This window comes from Sarcophilus harrisii, chromosome 3 (genome assembly GCF_902635505.1).
Source record: "Sarcophilus harrisii chromosome 3, mSarHar1.11, whole genome shotgun sequence".
Classification (NCBI taxonomy): domain Eukaryota; kingdom Metazoa; phylum Chordata; class Mammalia; order Dasyuromorphia; family Dasyuridae; genus Sarcophilus; species Sarcophilus harrisii.
The window spans coordinates 236450747-236466028 of NC_045428.1; the positions used below are offsets into that span (position 1 = coordinate 236450747).

Consider the following 15282-nt stretch of genomic DNA (forward strand, 5'->3'; position numbering starts at 1 on the left):
TCACTACACAACAAAGCCCAGATGCCATAAGAACCCCCATCCACCAAAATCTCATCTCTATACTTCCAAGTTGTTACTCCTTATCCAGGCTGGCCAAGTATGAATAGAAGAGTAACATATTTCTCTCTATATTTTTTGTTTACAAAGTGCTTACCTCAGAAGAGTCAGTGAGGTAGTATGAATACCGTGTGTCCCATTTTATACATAGGGAAAAGATGACTTTGAGAACTAAGTATTTTACCAAGGACCAAAAAGTTATTTCATATCTGAGAAAGGACAGAATCTAAGATTTATAGGACCTATATGACTCCCCTAAGGAAAAGAGAGCTACTCCTGTCCAACTGAGTTTCTTTTACCTATCAGATCACCCAAATAACCCATAGGCCCTTACCTTATGCCCAACTGGCAAATCAGTCCTCTTAACTTTTCTCAAAGGAAAAGACTTATCCCCCTTTAGTCAATAGCTTTATTATCACCACTCTGACCACCAAGTTCAAGTGTCCCACTTTCTAGAAGTCAGGAAAGGATTGCATATGAAAGGTAACACTATTACCATCAAGATTACTAATACATTAGCTAAGGGATTCTTTTTCTTCCAGGTACATTACTTGTTTGTAATCCTGAGTACTTGGATGAAGGTAAGAGAAAGTCCTTATCCAGCTTCTGTGACACAATGAACAGTTCCTTAACCAGAAACCTCTAATGAAAAACTTGATATTCTTTCCCCAAAAGGGACCCAGGGAGGAAGATGTTCTGACTAGTAAGTAGGCCAAGAAACACTGAGGCTTGGTGGTATGGGGCAAATCAACTATAAGACTGGAACTGGCTGCATGCAAAAAGGTAATGACCTTTTACTTCCTAGAGATAACTCTAACTCATGATTAAAGAACTATTAATGTGACAGGCACCATCATTTATTTGTGCTGTCTTGATATTCCTGATGTTAATTCTGCATATCATAGTAATCATCTTCTACTATATAGACCAGATCACTGAGATATGAGCCAAGATCCTTCTGATGTAGGGAAGCCATGATTTTGTTTGTTGTCTTCAGACACTTAGATTAAGCTACTTCTTTTTCCTAAAAAGCAAGAAATATATTCCTAAGACTTGATTGGCCCACAGGAGTAAGATTCAAACTATCTGTTGTTACAATTCCCTAGTGGGCTCAGACCACACTTACATGGCTTCCTGTTCACTAAAAATATAAATACCTACATTCATACTTAGTGGACATCTAAAGGCAAAACAAGCCACTGCCATGCTGACCAGATGCATGTCCATAGTATGGGAAGGAAGACCATGTAAATCTGAACTGATTGCTGTATCATTGTTAAATATCCTTTCTATGTAATGGCTTCCGTAAGTATTTCACTTAATTCCAACACTGGATCTAAATTATCAGCCCACCACAACAGTTTCCAGTACTGCTCTCCTAGCCACCTTCATCTAAATTTACTCCAAAGGACATCATAAGTCTAATTTGACTACAATTCAAAAGTATAGACAGAGAAGTATTGAGTTTTTCACGAAACAAATTTTATGGCTAATTAATTAACAAGCATTTAAAACATATACTATGTACCAGGCATTGTGCTAGCAATGCTGAGTATACAAAAGAAAAGTAAAATATTTGATGCTCTCAGGGAGCTTCAATTCTAGAAAGAGAACATGTAAATATATAATCATACAAAAATAAATATATACAAAGTAAACAGGAAGCATTTTTGAGTGGGGAAAAGGGGAAAGACACTGATTGACAGCTGGAAAGTTATCTTACTCATATAAGATATGGCATTTGAGTTGAGTTGTGAAAAAAGACTAAACATTCTAAGAAGTGGAGTTAAGAATAGCTTGCATTCCAGGCACTGCTGTGACTTGTCAAGAGCCTCATCAAAAGCACAGAGGTGGAATATGGAATGTATTATTAATTGTGATTTACATGACTTATCTTTTACTCTTATTATATTTTGGAACAGGGTGAGAGAGGAGTCTTGGAAGAATTTAAAAGAAGAGAACAGAGTGTCTCAAAGATGTCTTTCCCCCCCCCAAAAATGGAAAAATAAAAAATCCAGCTTAACTCACTTAAGTAAAACAAAGAGCGAAAAAAAGTTTAAGGGTACTTAGGTTAAAAGTTCTTTCTCATGCAGATATTTTAAAAAGGGTTTTAAAGAATAAAATTTCACTCATATAATAATTCTGGATCATTTAAGATTATTTTGTAATTTTCAAAAAGTAACACTTACTTGTTATGTTGAAAAATTTTTAATGCACATTTTGCATCAACATCCAAAGTTTCAAATGGAAGATCTCTATTAATTAAGGTACGAACATCCTTTGTGAAAGAATGCAGGTGTTCCTTTAAAATTAAAGCATGAACATTCAGTAATATTTCACAACTCAAAATTTCAAAATCATTAGCATCTGATTAAAATCTCTGTATATTCTTTCAACATATATATCCAAAATCATTAACATGAAATCTCTTTTCATTTTTTATATTATGCCTTATATCCATATAAATTATGGGGGTACTATATTTCTACTCTATACTAATCTTACATAGTAAAAACTTAAAATTATTTGGACTAGCTGATGAGAAAACCATTCTAATTACTGGAAAGTTAGAATTATATAAATTATAAAGCATATAAATATAATTTGATCTTATATATAAATGTAACAAAATTATTACATATTAATCCTTAAGGAACTCATCTTAGTGGGTAATGATTTATAATTATTCTATTTGGGAAGTGAATGCTTCTAAATTACAAAATAAAATTTCTGCTCTTAATCATTCTTCCAATATTATTCATAGGATTTAGGTCATTTAGAAAGATTTGGTAAAAATACAATTCTATCCGGTTCTAGCATGGATTACTGAAAAAAATCTCATTTTAAAAAATGCCTTTCTGTTGATTTTATAAAATAGAAGTGAATAACTGGTAAAAATCTCAAGGAGTATATGCCATTGATGAAAATGTGTACTAATTTATGTATATTTTAATTCATTAATAAAGGGGAAAGGAAAGAATACTATAATGTTTAATGTACTTTTATCAAATAACTTTTTCTATCAAAATGTTTTATTTTCAAAAATATACAAAATCTAAGAAGAGTTTTCTTAAATTACAATAGTATTCTGTCACAATTATATACACCAACTTGTTCAGCACTATCACTACTAGGTCTGTATCACAGAAAAATTAAAAATAAAAACAAAAGGAAAAAGGCCTACTAATACAAAAATATTTATAGCAGATGGTGGCAAAGAAATGCAAACTGCATCACTTAGAGAATGGCTGAACAAGTTAGTGCATATGATTGTGACAGAATACTATTACCATTTAAGAAATGATGAGTAGGATGCTCTCAGAAAAAACCTGCATTCTTACATGAAATTATGAAAAATGAAATAAAAAGAACAAGGAGAACACTGTACACAGTAGCAGTAGCAGTACCACTGTATGATGATCAATTGTGAATGATTTAACTATTCTCAGCAATACAATGAATGATCCAAGATACTCCCAAAGGACTCATGATACAATGCTTTCCATCTCTACAGAAGGAACTGATAAAGAGTTTGAATGCAGGTTGAAAGATACTTTTTCTTTATTTTTTTAATTTTTCTTGGGAGTTTTTTACCCCCCAACATGACAAACAGAAATGTTTTGCATGACTGAACATGTATCTTCTTTATCATATCACTTGCCTCTCAATGGAAGGTGGGAAAGAATTTTTAAGTCAAAATGTAAAAAAAAAAAAAAAAAAAAAAAAAGTAAAAAAATTTATTTTGCATGTAACTGGAGAAAAATAAAATATTAACTCTTTAAAAAAAACTACTTAAGAGATATTCAACAGAATGAAATAAAATCATAACAAATTTATTTTAGAAAAATAAAAACAGCTAGACATCAAGAAAAATTATTTAAAGATTAAAGAACAAAGATGTAGTATTGATTAAAAATATGTTTACTGTCCTTCATTCTCAAAGAGGACCAAAATGACATCACTATATTAGAGTCAAGTTAGTGTGTCCAATTGTGGCTGATCAAACCAATATGACCTCAAAATGATCTGCCAAAAATATAGTCCTTTTGAATATTTGGGGTGAATTCTCTAACTTTTTACATCATAAAGGTAAATAAATGGAACAAATTAGACAAGGAAAAATAAAAAAGAATAGAACTCAACAACCCAGTTAAATAAAAATTATTTGGCAAAAACTTTATTATTTGATAAAAACTGTTGAAAAACTTAAAGTACATGAACTTATCCTGAATCAAACAAGCAGAAACTGTACACATTAAGAGCCAAGAATGTGCTATGATCAATTATAAAAGGCTTGGTTCTTCTCAGTGGTTCAAAGATCGGAAGCAATCCCAATAGAAAGAAGATGCTATCTGCATCCAGAAAAAGATCTAAGGATTCTGAATGTAAATCAATACAAACTATGTTCACTTTTTTTTTTCTGTACATGAAATGAAAGTAACTAAAATGTCCAAAACCCTTTGACCCAGGGATTCCATTATACCTCAAAAAGGCTACTGAAGAAAATTCTCACATACTATTTATAGAACTTCATATGATAACAAAGAATTGCAAAGTAGAGGCTCATTTGATTGAGAAATGGTCAAACTGTGGTATACAGATGTAATAGAATAGTACAGTAAAACAATGATAAGAAATGATACACGTAAGGACTACAGAGAAGCATGTATGCATATCTACATACATGTACATGTATATGCAAATATATATTTTAATATATGTATGTTTGTATATATGTACACACAAACGAACCACAAAAAATATCAAAAGTGAATGACGCAAAATTACAAAGAACAAGTATAGCCCAAAAGAAGAAAGATGAATAGACACTCTCCTACCCCTCTGCAGACGTGAGAGGTCTACAAATATTTTAATGCTATATACATTTTAAGACTTTTTATTTTATTATTCATTTTATTACTCAATTGTATTCATTTTTCCTCTATTAAAAATAATATTTGCTATTTGGGATTGCTCTCTTAGAGAAGAAAGAAGTAGATATACTAGAGAAAACTATGGTGATTACAAAATACAAAAGATATTAATAAAAAATTATTGTAAAATACAGTTTTAAATAATTTTAATTTTATAAATCAAAAAAGACAGTTATACTCTGATATTTTTTAAAATGGTCAAATTTTAATTTTCAAATGAATACTTGCTCCTCTTCTTCTTAAAGCTGACGCTTTGGCCACTTTCATGACCTGTTTGTTTTCTCCTATTGAACTTTTTGAATGTGATTCTAGATTGGCTAATGATATGTCTCCTTCAGAAGCTCTCCTTCAGATTACCTACAATAGATGATAGCTCAAGTCCTTTCCAGCTTACTACTGAAATCTTGAGTATAATACGAGTGTCCAATTATGAGACTGGAAAGTGGCTTGGGAGAAGAGGCAACTCTGGTAATAGCCCAGGTCCTCCAATTCCAACTTAGTCTCCAAAAGGGAACTCCTCTGACTAGTTTATTTTCATCTAGGATAAGATTAGTGCTAAAGATCACTTAAGGAAAAGAAACAAGACTCCTGTGAAGAGTCCTAAAAAAGTAAAATTACAGAATCATAAGACAAAATTAAGAGAGGGAGAGTCCTTTAGTTCAATAATGTCATTTCTGTGATACAGAAATTAATCAGGAAAGGAAAAGGGAATTAATTGACTAAGGTTATAGAACAACAACAATCCCTCTTACACATTTACTATTGAAAATTCTCCACACCTACACTTATTTAAAATATACCTTGACTTTTCAGAATTCATTTACTAAAAACATTATCAGCCTCCCCAATACTAATTTCTAAAAAGTCATTCTAGGAAACAAAATGGCTCCACAGGGGATTCTTCCCAAAGTAAAAGGCACTTACAGATGTTGGAACCCATTCATCAAGTCTTTTGTCCAAAATGACATCATAGCAGAAGGCTCCAGCAATCACTACAAATCCAAGAAAAATTAATGTTAATATCTGAAACAGATGCATATTTCAGTCCTCAAAATATAATTTGCAATCAGTCCCAAATATAAAAGTCAAAAGAAACACCACAATCATCTTAGTTGTTTGATTTCAACAGCCCTCTTAATTTAAAAGAAAGCACTACGTATCAAATCATCTTGCATTAATTTCCTTTTTATACCCTGAAAATCATCAATACATTTGTATACACCCCTAAAATAGTGCTTCAAAGACTCATCATAATGTGGAGGTGATCTTGAGTTCTTACAAGCATGTAAGCTCTGTAATATCCTATAGGTTTGGAAAGGTTATTAAAGCACAGATTTTGTGATGCACTGTCAGTCTGACGTTAAGGACTGAATAGGCTCATTCCCAAACTGGTCATAAGGTAGTAACTTTTTAGCCAAACTCTCAAATAATACTTATTATCTGTACCAACAAGGAGAGAATCTACACAGCTGAAATAAAGAGCTGAAGTAATGTCATATACATATTCAGAAAGTTAGAGTACTATGCAATTATGAAATGAACATCTACTCTAAATAAGTTGATTCTAAAAAGGCAAGGACTTACAAATGCATCACTTAATGGGTTTTTTTTTTCATGTAAAATAATGTGCTGGAGTAGTATTATCATTTATATATATTACACAAACACATATACACACGCACAACCTTAAGGTCAGAAAGAACTGAGGTTCTTGCAGGGTAACTTAAGTTAAAATCCTTAATTCTCACTATGCTAAGCAATTCTTGAAGAAAATAAATTGCAATTAAGTAGTTGCATTAATAAGGGGATTTTCTAATATAGTTATCTCCTACACATATAAAATAGTAAGTATAAACAAAAAAGAGGGGGGGAATGGGTTGACTCTAACAAGAAAATATTACTAATAGGGGCTATCAGTCATGTGTTAAAATAATCTCATATAAAACAATATTATACATAGTTTTATGTAATTAATATAGTAAAATGGTTTAAGACAATGACCATTAGAACTTTGAAATCTAATTTAATTTACAAAAATTCTGAGGAATAAATATCTTTGCCACGAAGTAACTTAGTCAAAGTTGCAGATAAAGGAAATGTGTTCTCCCACTGAAGACTCCACAGAAAAACTGCTATTTTTACTTTTCTGACACTCTTAAATTTCAGGCAGTTATTTCTAGAGAAATATAACAAATACACCCTGTACTTCCCTACATGCCTTCTTATGATCTCATTTCCTCAAATTCCTATGCCCAACCAAAATATCATAAATCTATTGTTCTTGGCTAATGCTTTGCTTGACTACACATGTCTGTAACAGAAGTTTTGTTTTTCTTTTTTTCTCAACAGAAGGGAGAGAAGGGAGGGAAAAAATAAGGACCTGAAATAAAAAAAGAATTTAAAAAGTCTGTTTTCAGTTTTAATCCATTTTAAATCTTATGAATTTCAGTCTCTTCAAACATTATCTTCTACCTCCTCTTTTATGTTTAATTACTGATCTTTAAAGATTGCTTTATTTTATACCCTATGTGGATGAATTTACTCATAAATTTATTAATAGAAGGAATGTATACAGTATGTTAAAGTTTGTAAGAACACTTTGCCTACTTTATCTAGATGATCCTCCCAACCATTCTGTGAAGCAAGAACTACTAACATAATCCCAATTTAAAGAAAAGAAAACTGAAGCTCTAGAAGATAAGTGACCTGCCCATGGTAACACAGCTATTGTAAAAGGTGGGATCTCTGCCTAAGGCCCTCTGATTCCCTATCCAGCACTCCATTATTATATAATGCTGTCATTCACAAAAACTGAACACTCCACAACTCTGGAAACAGGCATCCAAATATTACATAAATTTTCTCAACTCTAATTTAGTTATTAGAATGTTTACATTACCTGGAATTTTTGGAACTCTGACTAAAGTAACTGTGTAATCATCTTTGAATGCCCTTTCTATCACACACCCCATCATCATGGCACAAGAACGCCAATATGCCTAGAATAAAGTAAACGTAAATATATCACAATAAAATAGTCCAAAGTCAAGTCAAGTCAAGCCAACAAGTCTTTATATTAAGCATCTACTGTATTCCAGGCACTGTACTAAGAAATAGGGCTATAAAGGCAAAAAATAGTCTGTTCTCAAAGAGTTCACAGCACAATAGGGGAGACAAGATGCAAACAACTACTGTACACAATTTATGGCTAAATTGGAGATAATGTACAGAGGGCTAGATTAAAAATTAAGGGAGATTAGGAAAGGCTTCTCAAAGAAAAACAGGGAAGGTAAGGGGTAAACAAGAGAAGAGAAAGAAATCCAAGCACGGGAACAATCAGTGAAAATTTACAATTGAAAAATGGAGTATCTTATTCGAGGAACAGCAAGAAAGCCCAGCATCACTGGAACACAGAATACAAAAAAAAAAAAAAAAAAAAAAAAAAAAGAGAGAGAGAGAGAATAAAGTGTAAAAGACTGGGAAGCTTGGAAAGGCTATGAAAGGACATAAAGACTGAAGAATTGTACAGTGTCAAAGAATTTGTACACTTAAAATCCAGGTCAATATCCATTTAGGAAAAATCTCTCAAATATTTGCCATTTTCTACCAGGTAACAATAGCTTCCTGAAATTACTGTCTCATCTAAATTAAATCAGGAAAAATACAATTATACAGCTATAGTATAATAAATACATAAATTAGAATCACTATATCAACTGGAATGAAGACTCTTAGAAACTTTTAAAGGATGTTCTTTATAGTAGATGGATATGGGATGGGGATACTGTAGGACTTCAAACCTACATATAAATAGAGACAATGGTATGACCATTTCCTAAGACTGGGTATTGCATTAGCTCCAGAAATGGCTTCCATTTTTATGAAATGATGATGCAAAATGAATTGACCAGAATCATTATACAATAATATTAAGATAAATTTGTAAAGGACTTTGGAACTCTGAACAACATAATGATCAATTATAATTCCAAAGAACTTGTGATGAAATGTATTATCTATCTCGAGATTGAGAACATGTTAGATTTAGATTGCGGACTGAAGAACATTTTATTTTTGGACCAAGCTAATGAAAGAATTTGCTTTGCTTGACTATACTTGTAATGGATTTTGTTTTTCTTGCTTTTTAAGTGGGGAAAAGGGGAAGGAAGGGAATAGAAAGATGAGAAGGAAAGAATTTGAAACTTAAAATTAAATTAAATTTAAAACAATAACAAATATAGCTTCGTAGTTTTCTCTTTCTGTACAAGAAAAATCTCACCTCTTGATTTGTATTCCTTCATTTTCAAAGGTTCCAGATGGTGACTGATAGGAGCAAGGTATTATGTATTATTTCTATTTCTAGATCTATGCCTTGAAATCTCTAAGTGCAGGAATTGGCTGAGGAAAATAAGAGTATGGGAATACAGTGTTTCTCAATTTCCCCAAAGCTGGCTAACAAAGGGGATATAGCGTGCCTTCTCTAAGATGTCAAGTATATTATGGCAGTATGATCCCAGATTGAAACTTATCCATGAAGCCACCTATTAGAAGGGGAGATCTCCCTGATCGGTTTTAATGGTGAAATTAAAAGCAAGAGACATTAACACTTTACATGCCAAGTGAGATCATTCCCTCAAATGAGGAATCAAATTCTATATAAAAATGCTTATGGTTTTCCTTCCCCTGAGTGAAATGCTAATAAATTCAATAAGTGAATAGAAAATAACTTATAACAGTTCAGTATGTAGAAGGAAGCAATAGCAACAACTAGTACCGAGATACATAAATAAAACAAAAATATGCTACAAAGTAATTTTAAAAGGCAAAAAGTATTAACAAATGGAGTAAGGGTGATTAAGAAACCAACTTTGTCTATGAGATGGCACTTCAGGTATATCCTAAAGAAAGCTAAGGATTCCCAGAGGTGGAGGTGAAAAAGCAAAGCATTTCAGATATAGGAAAAACAGACATACTGAGTCAAAGATGAGGTGCTACATATAGTAAATAAGTCTGACCATGTGACATCTATGCTCAAAAAATTGAAAAGGTTTTCTATTGCCTATAGGATAGAATAACATTTAGTCCTTAATCTACTCAAGTCAACAAATCAATAAGCATTTACTAAGTATAGTTAAAGTCCTCAACAACTGGCTACAACCACCTCTATCCAGACTTATTCTACATTAATCCCCTTCACAAATTTATGTTCTATGGCAAATGGACTACTACTACCTGTTCTCTCCAATTCAATCTTCTCTCTCCAAGCATTAGTATAATTCATTCTCCTTTCCTAGAATATACTCCTTCATCTTTGTGTTTCCAAATAATTTTTTAAATGTGCCACATCCACAAATTCTCCTCTGACTCCCTTAATCTGAATGTATCATTTATTCTCAAATTTTCCTAAGATTGATCCTTTGTCCTTTTCATTTACCATCTCATATTGCCCAGAAATCTATGTAGATGCCATATCCCCACAATTAAGACTAAAAACTACTTGAGTACAAATTCCATAATTTTTCATCTTTATACACAAAGTGCCCTGCATATAATAGGTACTAATTAAAATGCTTGCTGAATTACTTTTATTAGTCAAATTAAATTAGGCTTAATGAAAAAGAAAACACTTAATTCACAAATAATATTACCTTATTCACTTCCTCAGGATCTTCATCTTTAAAAGTAAGAAATTTAATTTCACATGACTTGGTCAGAGGCTTGCTCATGTCCCAGGGCTGGCCATCCACAAGAGCCAAAATGGATTTATTGCAATACCATTCACTTAAATCTAAAGAGTTAAATACACAATAGATCTAAGTCCAATCAAAATTACAGAAAATATTTAATTTTTAAATGTTACATCAATAGACATAGTAGTGATCTTTTAAAAAGTTAGTATATTCCAAAATATAAGTCCATTACTAAAATCAATACATCTAAAGTCACATCTTAGCTATCTCAGTAGATGATAGTTGAACAGAAGGAGCAGTGGCTATAAACTCTGGCAAACAATTAGAATGTAAATTTAAAAAAAAACAATTAGAATGCAAACTAAAAAACTTACGCTGCAAGATAAGCCAGGGATTCAATAATATTTTTAAAACCATGATAAAAACAGGATAAAGCACAAAACTAAACAGGCCATTTACAATATCATGCCCACTTTGTGTAGTCTAAATAATCCACAAAAAAAAAAAAAAAAACTAAGAACAGCATTGGGCCAAGACAGAAAATATCTGTTCTGCTCCTAAATAATTAAAATATTAATAATCTCATTGGCTACATTCAGCAAGAAATTAGTTTTATTTCCTAAAAGTTTTCTAAGGGCTAGATCTACATATAAACTTGGGAAGAACACAAGTCTTTATAGGCACACAATTCAGAATTATATTTCTTGCATGAAAGAAGCTTGTCTCAAGAGACTTGGCAATAGAACTTGGATGGGATCTATTACCATTTTCAGAAAATTTTATTTTCTATAACCATTATTACCACTTTAAGATCACCATTTATTACCATTATTAGTCTATTACCATTATTAGGAAAACAATTAAAACAAAAGCTATGTTAATACTACCTGGTAGCATTATACAGTATAAATGCTACTGCTACAAATATTAAGGGAATAGAAGCATAGATGTTACTGCTTCAAACATTAAGGCAATAGAAGAGTATGAGAATATACTCTAATATAAATCTAATGACTAGATTATTAAATATTAATCTTATCAATGGAACTCTAGGTTTTCTGAAAAGGAAAAAAAAATTAAAATAGTCACAAGAGTAGGTAATCAATGTACACATTCTTGTTTAAATTAAGCTCTACTTTTTTATTTTTGGTATTTAAATATTTCATTACCTCTGCCTGTAAAAATAAAGTACACAAACTGATCCATGATTGGTCAATTTCCACTTTCTATTGTCATCAATATTAATGGACTACTGTGCCATAAAAATTGATAAAAGGGGGCAATTTCAGTGAAACCTAGGGAAACTTGTACAAACTGATGCAGAATGAAGTGCACAGAATAAAGAGAACAATTTATCCTGGAATAACAATATAAAAACAAAATCTTATGAACTCTTTGAGGAACACAATGACCAATTCTAATTACAGGATAAAGCATGCACCTCCTGACAGAATACAGGGCAGCTTGCAACATATTTTTGAACATAGCAAATTTGAGAAGGTTTTTCTTTACTGTGCAAATGTGACAAAAAAAATTTTTTTCACATTATTTTTTCAAATTAGAGGGTAGGAAATCTGTTCATTAACAAATTTTTCTCATTAGAAAATATAAAATTTAATTAAAATATTGTATGTGGACGACTGGAACAGGATGTCATATGTGTTTGTACTACAGATGTTTTCTCTTAACCAGTTCTTTTTAGATGGAAGGGTTCAATTTCAGGGAGCAAAATGAAAAGCTCTTTTAAATTTCTGTTTAAAGAACATGTGTAGAAGTTGGTTTTGTTTTTAAAACATGAGTATCTCTGTCAATAAAAAGTTATTATAATAAAAAAAAATTATCCTGGCATGGGTTCTGTCAATAAAAAGTTATTATAATTAAAAAAAAAATGAGTATGACCAGAAAAAAAGAGTAGTTTTTGCTCTTCCTGGGTCAGAACAGTGAAGTCAAGTAGTCAGCTTGTTTGGGCTACTTGATTTCCCAAGAGACTACATATAGAGCTATGTTTCCACACAGAAAATTGTTGGAATCTTTACAAACTGTTAAGCCATTAGAGTTGATAGAGACAATAATTATCTAATTTAGCATGGTTCAATATGATTGATTTGATCTTAGAAGGAGATATTTTGGGCCAGAACTTGAAACAAAGTACTAAGTACAACTGATAGAACCGATACTTGTGTTCACACCTCTAGAGAGCTCATAAGTATCTAAGTACTCAATGGAGTTCACACGTTTGGGAGATTTCAGGGCTTAGTATGGCTTAGTATGATATCCCAATTCACACCTCCCTTAGGGCCAGAGAGCACTCTGGGAGATAACCCAGAATCCCTCTCTCTCCAGAAGGAGGAGTTAACCTTTGGGAGATCATATATATACAGGAAGCTCTTAGAGCTTGAGAGAGTTTTCTCCAGAACATTGACTGGGGTCGGAGAGGAGCACTCTGGGAGGAAGCCCACAAGCCCTCTCTCCGAGGCAAAAGAGATTCATTGCATCTTCCACCTTGGTGCTGGCTGGAGGCTGAAGAAAGCAGAGGCAGGAGCAAAGGACAAAGCTGCAAGAGCTCTTAGAACCAAACACAGAGTTAGGCCTCTGAGCTAACCGGCTATATTGAAGGACACAATAAAAGATCTTTTTATCAGCTGGGTGTGATTTTGGAGTAATTATTCACTTGTAACTGAAACTAAGGCTGCCTCCAGAAAACCTCCTGGAGAAACCTGCTTTCTCCCAGAGAGAACGCTTATTATTTTAAAGAAGAATATCACCCACAGAAAATATTCTCGTAGTTGGGTAATTAATTAAAAAAATATCAAATCACTAATAAGCTGACAAGAAAATACTTCAGTAAGGTTGAGAACTCAACCTAATAGATTATATAATATTGGGAGGAAAACACCTGGTACAAACAGAACAACTGAAATTACTCATTGAAAAATGATTTACTTACGCATGGCACAATTATAAGGAGTTGAAAAATTTTTATTCATCACAAATACAGCCCCGGGATCGGTTTTTCCAACATGTTTAACTTCAATCTTCTCGGTTCGAGGATGCAGCGACAGCTGTCTCTCTTTCTCTTGGTTAAAGAGCTCATTTCGCATCTTAGCTATCTCAGCAGATGATAGTTGAAAAGAAGGAGCAGTGGCTATGAACTCTGGCAAACAATTAGAATGCAAAGTTAAAAAAAAAACAATCAGAACGCAAACTAAAAAAGCTTACGCTGCAAGATGAGCCAGGGATGCAATAATATTTTTAAAACCATCCCCAAAAAGTTGGCCACGCTGCAAGATACGTCAAGTACGTTCTGCAAAGAATTGCTGAAACGCAAAGAAATGCGTGATCTGTACGCAGAGAATGAACAAAGCACATTTTCCCTAAGCTTCTGGGATACTGAGGGGATTAGTGATCCCATTTTCCGGAAGAGGAAACAAAGTCAGACTTTAGGTGACTCCTCCAAGGTCATTTACTGGTGTCTGAGACAAGCTCTCTTCGTGTTACAAATTTAAGGCGATTCAATAAACAATTATCCAAGCTCTAAATCGGACTGCAAGTAATATCCGCGGGGGCTTCCTGCTCTCCCCGCTCGGACCGGATACAAGTGGCCCCCCGGCTCCCGCGACCCTCCCCACCCCCACGCAGGGCGCTCCCAAAGGCTCCTGCGCACACACAGCAACTCCGGGGCTCATCCACAGGCCAGAAACCCTTCTATCTCCTTCAGTGACTCCCCTCCAAAAAATCAGCGGAAGAGGCTTACTCATACTGCGCCATGGTGAAGGCAAGCGCCTCAGCGCGCGGGTCGCCATGGTCATCTAACTGCGTCGGGTGTACTTCCGCTCCGCCAACCCCCTCCCCAGAAACACGCGCGGCTCCCTCCGGTTCCGGCTGGCGTCTGGCTCTCCGTGCTCGGCGCTTCTCGGTCAGCAGGGGGCGTGCGCCTCCCTTTTGCGGTCTCAGACCACGCCCAGATTTCTGACGTCAATTTCCCCTTGAAATTGCGCTGAAAAAAGGGGGTTTAAAGTCCCAGGGATTCTTAAACTTTTCCCCACTGATAGCCCTTTTCAAATGTGGAAATTTTTACGTGACCCTAGATACGTGGTATATAAGATAGGTGCATAAATCCAACATCACAAACCAAAAACTATAAAAAAATTATTTAAAAACAATTCTTTAATATACATATAATTTTTACATATAATTATAAGTGAATTTTACTGATGAGACAGATGTGCTTGTTTATTTTTACATAAAAAATTGATTTTTGACACCACACCGGTTTGATAGCTTTTATTGTTGTCGAGTTTTCCCCATCTCCTACATTCACTTATTTAGGTTAAACTCCCACTTTAGAAGCTTTGTTCTATCCAAGTGGGAGATGCTGAGTTTCCAAAAGTTATGCATGTGCTGGAGTCAGTTCGAAAATTATTAATTTTTTAATATGAACATTAGAAATGCAACAAAGGGTTAATTTATTGTTTTAGTCGTCTAGATTTCAGAAAGTAATGGAGAAAATGTAAAGGGACGTATTAAAGTTGAAAGTGCATACTGCGCACATTTTGAGTTAAATAATCATCAGCGCTCAACAATGGATGAATGTCTTCCCA

General features: G+C 33.4%; 1 protein-coding gene across 1 annotated transcript in view; it reads right to left on the reverse strand.

Moving 5' to 3' along the window:
* The window catches only part of MRPL39 (mitochondrial ribosomal protein L39), a 28989-nt gene extending 14418 nt beyond the window's left edge, over nucleotides 1-14571 (reverse strand). Inside the window, exons 1-6 of the mRNA XM_003763398.4 lie at nucleotides 14436-14571; nucleotides 13629-13835; nucleotides 10640-10779; nucleotides 7891-7990; nucleotides 5916-5983; nucleotides 2247-2359 (exon numbers count right to left, since the gene is read on the reverse strand). Coding sequence (XP_003763446.1) covers nucleotides 2247-2359; nucleotides 5916-5983; nucleotides 7891-7990; nucleotides 10640-10779; nucleotides 13629-13835; nucleotides 14436-14490 — 683 coding nt within the window. The 5' untranslated portion in view covers nucleotides 14491-14571. The remainder of the gene's footprint in view (nucleotides 1-2246; nucleotides 2360-5915; nucleotides 5984-7890; nucleotides 7991-10639; nucleotides 10780-13628; nucleotides 13836-14435) is intronic.
* Between the last annotated feature and the right edge of the window lie 711 nt (nucleotides 14572-15282).